Source organism: Carcharhinus amblyrhynchos, chromosome 4, assembly GCF_965287045.1.
Source record: "Carcharhinus amblyrhynchos chromosome 4, sCarAmb.v2.hapA, whole genome shotgun sequence".
NCBI lineage: Eukaryota > Metazoa > Chordata > Chondrichthyes > Carcharhiniformes > Carcharhinidae > Carcharhinus > Carcharhinus amblyrhynchos.
The window spans coordinates 27,263,021-27,276,779 of NC_137327.1; the positions used below are offsets into that span (position 1 = coordinate 27,263,021).

At 44.4% G+C, this 13,759-nt stretch overlaps 1 protein-coding gene across 1 annotated transcript in view; it reads left to right on the plus strand.

The window, feature by feature from the left end:
* The first annotated feature begins 1,833 nt into the window (after window positions 1–1,833).
* Window positions 1,834–13,759, plus strand: part of slc7a5 (solute carrier family 7 member 5) — an 84,648-nt gene continuing 72,722 nt past the window's right edge. Inside the window, exon 1 of the mRNA XM_080186886.1 lies at window positions 1,834–2,652. Coding sequence (XP_080043012.1) covers window positions 2,088–2,652 — 565 coding nt within the window. The 5' untranslated portion in view covers window positions 1,834–2,087. The remainder of the gene's footprint in view (window positions 2,653–13,759) is intronic.

Genomic DNA, 13,759 nt, shown 5'->3' on the forward strand with positions numbered 1-13,759 from the left:
AGTAATTGCCTGGTGTTTGCATGGTATTAACATTAGTACTGCTTTCCATCCCTTAAAAATCCTGACCTTTTATTCTTCCTTCCCTCCCCTTCCTGTATTTGTTTTAAAACTGTTACATTTCTAACATTTTTCAGTTCTGACAAAAGTTCATTGACTCTGTTTTTCCCTCCACATGTATTGCCTGATCTGCTGAATATTTCAAGAAAGAAAGAAATGCTGGCCTTGCCAATAGCACTGACATCCCATGAAAGAATAAAACAATCATTCAACAAAGTGCAACATTTTCCAGGGTTTTACAACAAGACTAAGAATAAGAGCAGAAGTTGTAGTCAAATCATTACAGGGGAGGTGGAGGCACAATGGAATTATTGCATGATTAGAAACCCAGAGACCCAGGGAAATGCTCTGAGGTTAGAATCCAACCGCGGCAGGTGTATTTTAAAAAAACAATTAAAAATCTGAAAATATATGTCTTAACAATGGCAGTGTAACCGTTGTTAATTGTTGGAAAAACCTATCTGGTTCACTAATGTCTTTTAGTCAAGGAAACCTGGTTAAAAAAAAGCCTGTAAAATGTTGCATCTTGTTGAATGATTGTTTTCTTCCTCCACGGATGTGAGTGTCAATGGCAAGGCCAACTTTTCTTTTTTTCTCACCTACATTTGACTCCAGACCCACAGCAATGTGGTTTCCTCTTAAATGCCCTCTGAAATGGCCTAGAAATTAACTCAGTTGTATTCAACTGCTACAAATGGAACAAAAAGGAATTACCTCAGACAGACTACCCAGAATTGACCTAGGCACCAGAAATAACAAAGACAGATCCAGCTCTGTCAACCCTGAAAGTCCTCCAGTGTGCCAAAATTGGGAGAGCTATCACAGACTGTCAAGAGTAGTCATACTCTTGGAATCATGCTTTCCAGATAATGTTCCAAACACCGCCATCACCATTCCTGGGTATGTCCTGTCTCACTGCCACAATGGTCCTCAACATTGACTGTAGGCTCTATGAAGTCTCACGTCACGAGGTCAAAATGGGCAAGGAAACCTCCTTTTGATTGCCATGTACCTACCCCCTCAACTAATGAATTAGTAATTCTCCATGTTGAACACCATTTGCAGCAAGCACTGAGAGTGGCAAGGGCACAGAATGTACTCTGAGTGGGGGACTTCAATGTCTGTCATCAAGAGTGGCGCGGTAGTACTACCACAGACCAAGATGTCACCATTGCCTCCAGTGCTATCAATGTATCATCAAATTCATGATGATCATCTGTTAATTCATGCATATGGAATCAGACATGCTTTGACCTGTTGATTTATATGCTGTTATCGACACTTTTGTAAACCAAAAAATTTGGAAGCTTTTTAAAGTATGACTGTAAAGAAAATGAAAACTAAATGAATAAAAGGGCTGTAATTGATTCATATAACTTCATGATATTATACATGTAGTACATTATATATAGTACAATGATATGTAACATCATTTAATGTCACTTTATTCTATTCAAGGAAGGGTGGAGAAGGGGGTAAGGTCAGGGGGCTTTACTAAAGCTCAGCCTAGGGGTCTGGGTGGTAGTTAATCCGCCACTGCTGTAACCCCACACATTTACCCTGCCAATCCCCTTGACATCAGGGGAAATTTAACATAACAAGCCACCTAACCCACACATCTTTGTGAATTTTCTAGAGAGCTAGTCAACTTTGAAAAGAACTGAAGTAACTAACAGTGGAAATGTTCTGTTTTCTCTTGCCACAAGCATAGGCTGAGAAAAACAACTTACATTTCCTACAGAGCGACTCCTAGCGAAGCACAGAATGATGATTAAATGTTGCATCATTCAGGATCAGGTGCTGAGATGAATGGATGGAGTATGACGCTTTGAGGAAGGAAGGGGGGGGACTGATTTTTTTTCCCCTCGAATTGGGCTGTTAAAAGCGAGCAGCGAAGGAGATCGCGGTAGTTGTAAAGCTAGTAGAAGCGGCAGCTGTGGATAGAAGGAGCAGCAGATAAAGAGGGAGTGAATGCAGCTCCAGTGATAGTGTTTCTCCAGAGGCTGCCGGCACTGAGCTCAGCTCCACACATGTCTAACCTCAAGAAGAGGGGCTCGGCCACCGGCTCGGTGCGGGAGGCGGGGGAAGAGGATGGGCAAGTGAAAGAGAGCATATTAGGGACGAGTGTGAACGGGGAGCCGGGCCAGCCGGGGAACGAGGACAGCGAACCTGCAGAGCCCGGGGACGTGGCCCTGAAGCAGACCATCACCCTGCGGAGCGGCGTGGCCATCATTGTGGGCACCATCATCGGCTCGGGCATCTTCATCAGCCCCACTGGGGTGGTGCTGCAGGCGGGCTCGGTGGGCTTCTCCCTCATCATCTGGTCCATGTGCGGCATCTTCTCCACCATCGGGGCACTCTGCTACGCCGAGTTGGGCACCACCATCGTCAAGTCGGGCGGCGACTATGCCTATATCTTGGAGGTGTACGGCTCGGTCATGGCTTTCCTCAAGCTCTGGATCGAGCTGCTCATCATCCGACCCAGCTCGCAGTACATCGTGGCGCTGGTCTTCGCCACCTATATCATCAAACCCGCCTTCCCCGACTGCAGTGTGCCCCAGGACGGAGCCAAGCTGGTGGCTTGTCTGTGTATTCGTGAGTACAGCAAGAGTAGTACACACTTCATTCATACACATTTAACTTACACATTAAATCCTGCCACCCGGCTGGGCATGCTTTCTAAACTCTTCACAATACTTTATTGCTTCTTTGTTCAATGCTTTCTAAACTCTACACAATGTTTTCTAAACTCTTTACACAATGTTTTCTAAACTCTTTACACAATGTTTTCTAAACTCTTTACACAATGTCTTCTTAACTATTCCTAAGAGCTTACAAATTTAACATATAGAACATAGAACAGTACAGCGCAGTACAGGCCCTTAGGCCCTCGAGGTTGTGCCAAGCTATGTACGAACCCAAGATCAAGCTTTCCAATTCCCTATCATTCTGTTGTGTACCATGTGCCTATCTAATAACCACTTGAAAGTTGCTAAAGTGTCCGACTCCACTATCACAGCAGGCAGTGCATTCCACACCCCAACCACTCTTTGAGTAAAGAATCTACCTCGGACATCCCTCCTATATCTCCCACCATGAACCTTATAGTTAGCCCCATAGTAACAGCTACATCCACCCGATTTAATTTGACTTTGTTAAAAATCAGCATTGAACGTTTTCACTGACTTGTAATTTTGATTCACCTACCTAAAATGGCACACACACATTGCTAAGTTGCACAATTGTAAGTCACTAAAACCCCATTATGTTTACTGTGCATTGTTGTGTGGATTTTCTATAGAAAACGTTCCCTTTCTGAAGTGTAGGCATGTTTGAATTTAAGTTGATTTTATTCTGAGCTTTCCTTTATTAGTTCATATTGCTACACTAGACCACATGCTGCCTGCCCACTTCCTGCTTTGTTTCTGCCTTTCAAACATATGTTTCCACGTTTGTTCAGTCTCCTTATTTACAACTACAGTTGTGAAATGAATCCCGCTGGGTTGTTTCTCAGGCCAGTGTTTGATTTTCTGATGTGATCTGTGCTCTTTGCCAATGTGAGCTGTGACAATACATATCAGGTTACACTCGTTTTTCCATCTGACCCAGCTCACCACACTCATGTTCTGGGGACTTGGGTTTGAATCCCACCACGGCAAAAAAGTCTGGAATTAAGAATATACTGACAATCATGAAACCATTGTTGATTGTTGGAAAAACCCATCTGGTTCACTAATGTCCTTTAGGGAAGGAAATCTGCTGTCCTTACCTGTTCTGGTCTACATGTGACTCCAGACCAACAGCAATGTGGTTGACTTTCAACTGCCCTCTGAAGGGCAACTAGGGACGGGCAATAAATGCTGGCTGACAACGAACCCATGTCCCACAAATGAATAAAAAAAACACACACTTTGGTTTGCCAGCTACACTTGAGGCCTTCACTGACCAGGGGGGACTGCATGATCTATACAGAGGGATTGATTTTGATACTGTCTAGGAGAGGGAGAGCTTGTGGCACAGTGGGTAATGTCTCTGAGCCAGAAGCTGTGGATTCACAGAAGGAGAGGTGCATTCATAATGTGGATGATTAAGTTAAGTATCAAGATCTAAATCCTTCTAGAATTCCAGAATCTGCAGAGGACAACAACAAGCAGTGCTTTACATTGCCAAGCACAACCATGGACCAATACATGGAAGCCCATGGTTGCCAATGGCCTCTAAGAGCATGGTACCTGAAGAGAGAGAAAGTATCCAAGAACATTGTTAGGTTATAATCACATTAATGTGTGACATGAATTCAGAACATGTACAAATTATGCCCTGATTAAGATAATTTAAAATCAGTTTTGAAAATGTGGTCTCAATCTCAGCAAGTTATTAAGCTGCTGGAGCAGCAAATAGGATGGAAATGAGGACAGTTAAAGTCATTTATGTAAATTGTGCCCTTAAGCTTTGTGGGCCAAAAATCCCTTCACCACTAGGAATCACCGGAATCTTTGCCAAGTCGTTGTGAGTTTAAGCAATTAAATTTGGTAGGTTATTGGGCTGGGGACTAGAGAGAGGGATCACAGATATTTTTTAGTGGAAAATGTACATTCTAGTTACACCAGTAAATACTTTTTTATTGTCAAGTAGTACATAGCAAAATAAGTAAACTAATATGTTATTTGATGTGAAACCATCTTAATCCTGCATTGAAGTTGCTGTGCAAGTAACTCCCAGGACAGGAAACCATCAGGGACTTTTCTGTATTTCAAGCCCGGGCCTTGAACTTGGTTATGCAGCAATTGTTACAAAGCTTCAATCCTATATCAATGCAGCTCCACACCAGAGTGCTTTACATCATTGATTTTATATGGAGGGACCTGATATCCATTTAGTAGTTGAACTTTTGCTATAGCCTACTTCATTTTTTACTGTTCATTAACTTCTGACAATGTCTGTAAATTTTTCAAGTTCTTTGGTACATTAATATAGTTTTCATTTTATTTATAGTATAGCTAGCTTCTCTTTTACATTACGTAACTAATGCCTCATCTAGATTACATACCTTAGTTTGATGGAGTCTTTGAACTGGTGAGTTGTTCAGTATCCCATACAGTGCATTGCCCCAGTTTAGGGCATCAGATAACTACTTCTCATTGGAAGGAAAGGAAACAAGATAATTTTATTCTTTCTTGCATGTTTGAAAGTAATAGGAATAAATAAAATCAGTATGCTCCAATATTTGGCAAAAGGCGAACCTGGATTTGCAGCTTGGAGAACCTTGTCATGGCTGTGCTCTGTTAAGTCAGCCATATATAGACTTTGACCCCAAACCACCAGCTCTTTAACCATAACTCTATCCTTACATGTCAGTTTAATTCCAAATTGTAGTGGTCAGTGATATATATGACTTCCAAATCAGAGTGAACCTGTTGGACTGCAAAGTTTCAATTCAATATCAATACCAAGGATGACAAATAAAAACATATGTTTTTAAATATAGAGTTGCCTGTAAATAAAGGCAAAATGTCAAGGACATCATGTTTCTTCTGTTTTTTTAAATCAATTTTCTCTTCTCAATTGATGGAAAGACCACTATATGGATACCAACAGGTCTGTTCTCCTTAATCCTAGGATATCATTGATCAGGGTCTGATGATCTACATCCCAGAATACTTAAGGAAGTGGTTCTAGAAATAGGGGATGCATCTTCCAGGATCTATAGATTCTGAAACAGTCCCTACAGATTGGAGAGTAGCTAATGTCAGTCCAATATTTAAAAAGGGAGACAGAGAAAAAACAGTAGTGAGGAAAATTCTCAAGTCCATTATCCAGGACTTTAGAGCGGAGCATTTAGAAAGCAGTGGCAGGATCAGACATAAGAACATAAGAAATAGGAGCAGGAGTAGGCCATCTAGCCCTTCGAGCCTGCCCTGCCATTCAATAAGATCATGGCTGATCTGAAGTGGATCAGTTCCACTTTCCCGCTTTCTCCCCATAACCCTTAATTCCCTTGCCTACCAAAAACCTATCTACCCGTGCCTTAAATATATTTAGCGAGGTAGCCTCCACCACTTCAATGGGCAGAGAATTCCAGAGATTCACCACCCTTTGAGTGAAGAAGTTCCTCCTCAACTCCGTTCTAAACTGCCCCCCCCCCCCCATCTTGAGGCTGTGCCCTCTAGTTCTGCTGTCCTTTCTGAGCGGGAAGAATGTCTCTACCTCTACCCTATCCATCCCCTTCATTATCTTATACGTCTCTATAAGATCCCCGCTCATCCTTCTAAACTCCAACGAGTACAGACCCAGTCTATTTCGTCTCTCTTCATAGTCCAACCCCCTCATCTCTGGTATCAGCCGAGTGAACCTCCTCTGCACTCCCTCCAAGGCCAATATATCCTTGCGCAAGTGCAGCAACCAAAACTGCACACAGTACTCCAGCTACGGCCTCACCAGTGCCCTGTACAGTTGCAGCAAGACCTCCCTGCTTTTGTATTCTATCCCCCTCGCTATAAAGGCCAGCATCCCATTTGCCTTCCTGATCACCTGCTGCACCTGCAGACTGGGTTTTTGCGACTCATGCACAAGGACCCCCAAGTCCCTCTGCACCGTAGCATGCTGCAGCTTTTCGCCCTTTAAATAGTAATCCCTCCTACTATTATTCCTGCCAAAGTGGATAACCTCACACTTGCTAACATTGTACTCCATCTGCCAGGTCCTCGCCCACTCGCTTAGCCTATCTAGGTCCCTCTGCAGACTTTCCACACCCTCCACGCAATTTGCTTTTCCACTTATTTTTGTGTCATCAGCAAATTTTGACACCCTACACTCAGCTCCCTCCTCCAGATCATCTATATAGATGGTAAATAGTTGAGGCCCCAGCATCGATCCCTGCGGCACTCCACTAGTCACCAACCGCCAATTAGAATAGCACCCATTGATACCAACTCTCTGCTTCCTATTAGACAACCAATTCTCTATCCACACTAACACCTTACCCCCAACTCCATGCCCCCTAACCTTCTGAAGCAACCTTTTGTGCAGTACCTTATCAAACGCCTTCTGAAAATCGAGAAACACCACATCCACCGGTTCCCCTCTGTCTACCGCACTAGTCACATCCTCATAGAATTCCAATAAATTCGTCAGACACAACTTCCCTTAACGAATCCGTGCTGCGTCTGCTGTATCAAACAATTCTTCTCAAGGTGCCTCGCTATTTCTTCTTTGATGACAGATTCAAGCATTTTTCCCACAACAGACGTTAAACTAACCAGCCTATAATTACCTGCCTTTTGCCTACTACCCTTTTTAAACAGCGGCGTAACATTAGCCGTTTTCCAATCTTCTGGCACTTCCCCGGGATCCAGCGAGGTTTGGAAAATGATCACTAAGGCATCTATTATCACCTCTGCCATTTCCTTCAGAACCCTGGGATGCATTCCATCCAGTCCTGGGGACTTGTCCACCATCAGTCCCGCTAGTCGATCAAGCGCTACCTCTCTGGTGACAGTAATCGCATTCAGGCCCTCAACTCCTACCATCCTTCTATCTTTAATACCCGGCCAACTATTTGCGTCCTCCTCCGTGAAGACCAAGGCAAAAAACTTATTTAAGGCCTCAGCCATTTCCTCATCCCCCACCACTAAATCCCCCCTCTCATCCTCTAAGGATCCAACATTCACTCTAGCCAGCCTCCTCCTCTTTATATATTTATAAAAACTCTTACTATCCTTTTTTATATTTAGTGCTAGTTTAGCTTCACAGTCTATCCTTCCTTTCTTTATCATCTTCTTTGTCAATCTTTGTTGACTTTTAAACCTCTCCCAATCTTCTACTCGCCCACTACTTTTAGCCACTCTAAATGCATCAGCTTTTAATTTAATACTTTCCTTTATTTCCTTCGATAACCAGGGCTGATTATCCCTTCTCCTACGATCCTTTTTTACCATCGGAATAAATTTCTGCTGAGCACCGAAAAAGATCTCCTTAAAGATCCTCCACTGTTCCTCAGCAGTCCTACTGACCAGTCTGCGCCCCCAATCTACAGTTGCTAATTCCTCTCTCATCCTATCGTACTCCCCTCTGTTCAACCAGAGGACACAGATCCGGGACCCTACTTTCTCATCCTCCATCTGCATCAAAATCTCAACCATACAATGATCGCTCGTCCCACGAGGATCCCTCACAACAAGGTCCCTAATTCTACCTGCCTCATTACACAACACCAGATCTAAGATAGATCGCTCCCTCGTCGGTTCCATCACACACTGTTCAAGGAAACTATCCCGGCAGCATTCCAAGAACTCTTCCTCAAGCCCACCGCGTCCAACATGGGACGACCAATCAATATGTAGATTGAAATCCCCCATAATTATCGCCGTTCCATTTCTGCACACATCATTTATTTGCATGTTTATAGCCCACCCCACCTCCAAGTTATTATTTGGGGGCCTATAGACCACACCCACCAGCGTCTTCTCTTACTGTTCCTTATCTCCACCCACAACGATTCCACATTCTGCTCTTTGGAGCCGATATCTTCCCTTACTACCACCCTGATACTATCCTTAATCAGCAGAGCTACCCCACCCCCTTTTTCCTCCCATCTATCCTTCCTAAAGACTTGATACCCCTGGACATTCAGCTCCCAGTCCCTGTCACCCTGCAACCACATTTCCGTAATGGCCACCGGATCATATCCATTTGTGCTGATCTGCGCCACCAGCTCATTCACTTTGTTCCGAATGCTTCGTGCATTCAGATAAAGGGTTTTTATCCCAGCCTTTATCTGTACCCTATTTGAAGGAACGTTACCAACCTTTCTCATGCCCCCTACTCCCTTTATTATTGGGACATCCTTGTCCTTTTCCCGTACCTGTACCTTCTCTTTTACTTTAGACATTGTAATTTCTCCTACCCCTGCACCACCACACCCCCCCCCCCCCCACACCCCCCAATTAGTTTAAAGCCCTATCTACAGTCCTAGTTATACGATTCACCAGGACTCTGGTCCCAGCACGGTTCAGACCAACACCATCCCATCTGAACAGGTCCCACCTGCCCCAATACTGGTGCCAATGCCCCATAAATTCAAACCCATTCCTCCCACACCAATCCCTGAGCCACCCATTCATCTCTTTCATCCTATTTACCCTACGCCCATCTGCACGTGGTTCAGGTAGTAATCCAGAGATAACCACCTTGTCGGTTTTGCTTTTTAATTTCATTCCCAGCTTTTCATACTCCCTCTGCAGATCCTTAGTCCCCAATTTGCCTATGTCATTGGCACCCACATGTACCACAACCACCGGATTCTCACCCTCCCACTCCAGGTTCCTCTGCAGCCCAGATGCGACATCCTGGACCCGAGCGCCAGGCAGACAACACAGGCAGACAACACACCCTTCAGTATTCTTTGTCCCTGTCACAAAGGACAGTGTCTATACCCCTAACTACACTATCCCCAATTACCACTACATTCCTCTTTACTTCTTTCTCTTTGTCCTCTGTCTGCACCACTGTACCATGGGCCGTTTGCTCGTCAACCTTACAGCGCTTGTTCTTTTCCACGCTGGGAGCAAGAACCTCAAACCTGTTGTGCAGATAGAGAGGCTGAGGCCTTTGGGTCCCCCCCCCCTTCCTCCCCACTCCCCCCTCCTTCCTCCCACCCTTCCTCCCCTCAGCAGCACCCTCTTGTTCCTGACCCTTAGAGTTAGCCAGTCTAGGGGGTGTGGATGTCTCTTGCACCCCATTATCTACGGTACACTCCCTCTCCCTGATGAGCCTCAGTGTCTGAAGCTCAGAGGCCAGCTTATCTACTTTGAGCTGGAGCTCCTCCAGCAACCAGCACTTACTGCAGACATGGTCACTGGGAAGAACCTTGGGGTCCACCAGCTCCCACATCATACAGAAACAGCACATCACATACCCCTCCATCACAGTCTCTTAGTAATTACTGAACACAGTTAAGAAGTCAAACTTACCTGGCCCTTTTCTCCAAAGCCCTTTGATCCTAAGCCCTTACAGCTCACTCTGCTTCCCTCTCACTCCGCTGCCCGCTCCCGATGCTGCCCGCTGTCTACAGCAGGCCTCCTTTTAAACTGCTGACAGAGTCAGCATGGATTTATGAAAGGGAAATCATGCTTGACAAATCAGTTGGAATTCTTTGAAGATGTAACTAGTAGAATTAACAAGGGGAAGCCAATCGATGTGGTATATTTGGACTTCCAGAAAGCATTTGACAAAGTCCCGCATAAAAGATTATCGTGCAAGATTAAAGTGCAAGGGACTGTGGGAAGTGTATTGAGATGAATAGAAAACTGGTTGGCAGAGAGGAAACAAAGAGTAGGAATGAATGGGTCTTTTTCAAATTGGCAGACAGTAACTAGTGGGGTGCCACAGAGATCGGTGCTGGGACCCCAGCTATTCACAATATATATTAATGATTTGGATGAGGGAACAAAATATAACATCTCAAAGTTTGCAGTTGATACCAAGTTGGGTGAGAGGGTGAACTGTGAACAGGATGCAGAGATCCTTTAGCATGATCTGGACGGGTTGGGTGAGTGGGCAATTCATTGGCAGATGCAGTACAAATTTGGATACATATGAGGTTATTCACTTTGGAAGCAAAAACAAGAAAGCAGATTACTACCTGAATGGCTGTAAATTGGGAGAAGGGAGTGTACAATGGGTCCTGGGTTTCCTTGTGCACCAGTTGCTGAAGATACACATGCAGGTGCAGCAGGCGGTAAAAATGGCAAATGGCATGTTGGCCTTTATTGCGAGAGGTTTCGAGTACAGGAGCAGGGATATGTTGTTGCAACTATACAGGGCCTTGGTGAGGTTACACCTAGAGTATTGTGTGCAGTTTTGGCCTCCTTTCCTGAGGAAGGATGTTCTTGCTCTTGAGGGAGTGCAGCGAAGGTTTACCAGGCTGATTCTGTGGACTGATGTATGAGGAGAGATTAACTAGGTTAGGAATGTTTACACTAGTTTTCAAACGAATAAGGGGGGGATCTCATAGAGACTTTAAAAATTCTAACAAGACTAGATAGGAAAGGTAGATGCAGGGAGGTTATTCCCGATAGTGGAAGTGTCCAGAACCAGGTGTCACAGTTTGAGGATCCGGGGTTCACCATTTAGGATGGAGATGAGGAGACATTTCTTCACCTAAAGAGTGGTGAGCCTGTGGAATTCATTACCGCAGGAAGTAGTTGATGCCAAAACATTGAATGTATTCAAGACGCGGCTGGATATAGCACTTGGGGCGAATGGGTTCAAAGGTTATGGGGAGGAAGCAGGATTAGGCTATTGAGTTGAACGATCAGCCATGATCATGATGAATGGTGGAGCAGGCTCGAAGGCCTCCTCCTGTTCCTATCTTCTATGTTTCTATGAAGTGTTCATTATGATTCTTTCACATGTGACTGATACTCAACTGAGAATGCAGTCTGGCAACAATGTTGAATACAGATATTAATGCAGTACCTTGAGGCAAAGTACTACATATAATCTTTAAAATTATAATTTCTAAGTGGTGTAATAGCATACATATGTGAGACAAATAGTTTGCAATCATGTATATTCAGTCAAATGAAACTAACAGATCACTATTTATGGATGCTGGTATGCAATGATTTGAACCTGGTCAGCATTGTGGATTACTGCATAATTTTTGAAGACTTTACAAGGATTGTGTTAGTGTTCCTGATAACTGAATGATGTCCTTTCTTATAGCCTTGCACAGAGGCAACAAAGGTTCATCACATTTCTACTGTCGACCTTAAGTGGACTGGGACTGTGTAGATAAATTAGTAAAATAACAAGTCCATCTATAAGTGAAACTTATGTATCTATGTTTTCCATATTGCTGCATAATATGCTTGAGCTGGAATTTCAGATTGGAATCATAAATTATGTTATTATAGATGAACTGCAGAGGCCAAAAATGACTATACTCCTTCACGTACCTTCATTAAGTTGAGTCTACAAAAATTAAGGCAAATATATATAGATTATACAATTCGATGAGTAGCTTCTCATAAAATCATGAGTTGCAGTCCGGGTATATTGTTTGCAAAACAAATTAAGCAGGAAGCTTCACTAGTTCTATATGATTAATCCCTTCAAATAGCAAAAGTACAGTATTGCTGCGCTGATTAATTTGGAAAAACACATGAGCGAGATTTTAACCCATTCTACCAAATTGCACAAGGGTTCAAATTGGGCCCACAATTTTAATTCACATTTTCCCATGTAATTTTCTTAATTTCCCTTGCTGCATAAGACAAGACAGCAGGAGCCACTCTCAATACCATACAGAATCACAGCTAGAACATAAGAACATAAGAAATAGGAGCAGGAGTAGGCCAACTAGCCCTTCGAGCCTGCCCCGCCATTCAATAAGATCATGGCTGATCTGTCATGGCTCAGTTCCACTTTCTCGCCCTCTCCCCATAACCCTTAATCCCCTCTCTTATCAAAAACCCATCAACCCGCGTCTTAAAAATATTTAGCGAGGCAGCCTCCACCACTTCAACGGGCAGAGAATTCCAGAGATTCACCACCCTTTGAGTGAAGAAGTTCCTCCTCAACTCCGTTCTGAACCGCCCCCCCTTTATCTTGAGGCTGTGCCCCCTAGTCCTACTGTCTTTTTTGAGCGGGAAGAGTCTCTCCACCTCTATCCTATCCATCCCATTCATCATCTTATATGTCTCAATGAGATCTCCCCTCATTCTTCTAAACTCTAACGAGTACAAGCCCAGTTTATTCAGCCTCTCCTCATAGCTCAACCCCCTCAACTCCGGTATCAGCCTAGTAAACCTCCTCTGCACTCCCTCCAAGGCCAAAATATCTTTGCGCAGGTGCGGCGCCCAAAACTGCACACAGTACTCCAGCTGCGGCCTCACCAATGCCCTATACAGCCGCAGCAAGACCTCCCTACTTTTATATTCAATCCCCCTCGCTATGAAGGCCAGCATCCCATTCGCCTTCCTGACCACCTGCTGCACCTGTAAGCTGGGTTTTTGCGACTCATGCTCAAGGACCCCGAGGTCCCTCTGCACCGTCGCCTGCTGCAGTTTTTCGCCACGTAAGTAATAGTCCTTCCTACCATTCTTCCTACCAAAGTGGACCACCTCACACTTGCCAACATTAAATTCCATTTGCCATTTCCTGGCCCATTCGCCCAGCCTATCTAGATCCTTCTGCAGACTCTCCACACCCTCCGCACAATTTGCCGTTCCCCCAATCTTGGTGTCATCAGCAAATTTCGACACCCTACACTCGGTTCCCTCCTCCAGATCATCTATATAAATGGTAAAAAGCTGAGGCCCCAGCACCGACCCCTGGGGCACTCCACTAGTCACCATCCGCCAATCCGAATAGCACCCATTGACCCCCACTCTCTGCCTCCTATTTGACAACCAATCCTCTATCCACGCTAACACCCTACCCCCAACTCCATGTCCCCCGACCTTCTGCAATAACCTCTTATGAGGTACTTTGTCAAACGCCTTCTGAAAATCCAGAAAGACCACATCCACCGGCTCTCCTCTATCCACTGCCCTAGACACATCCTCATAGAACTCCAGTAAATTTGTCAGACACGACTTCCCTTTAATGAAACCGTGCTGCGTCTGCTCTATCAAGCAATTCCCTTCAAGATGCCTCGCAATTTCCTCCTTAATGACGGATTCTAACATTTTACCTA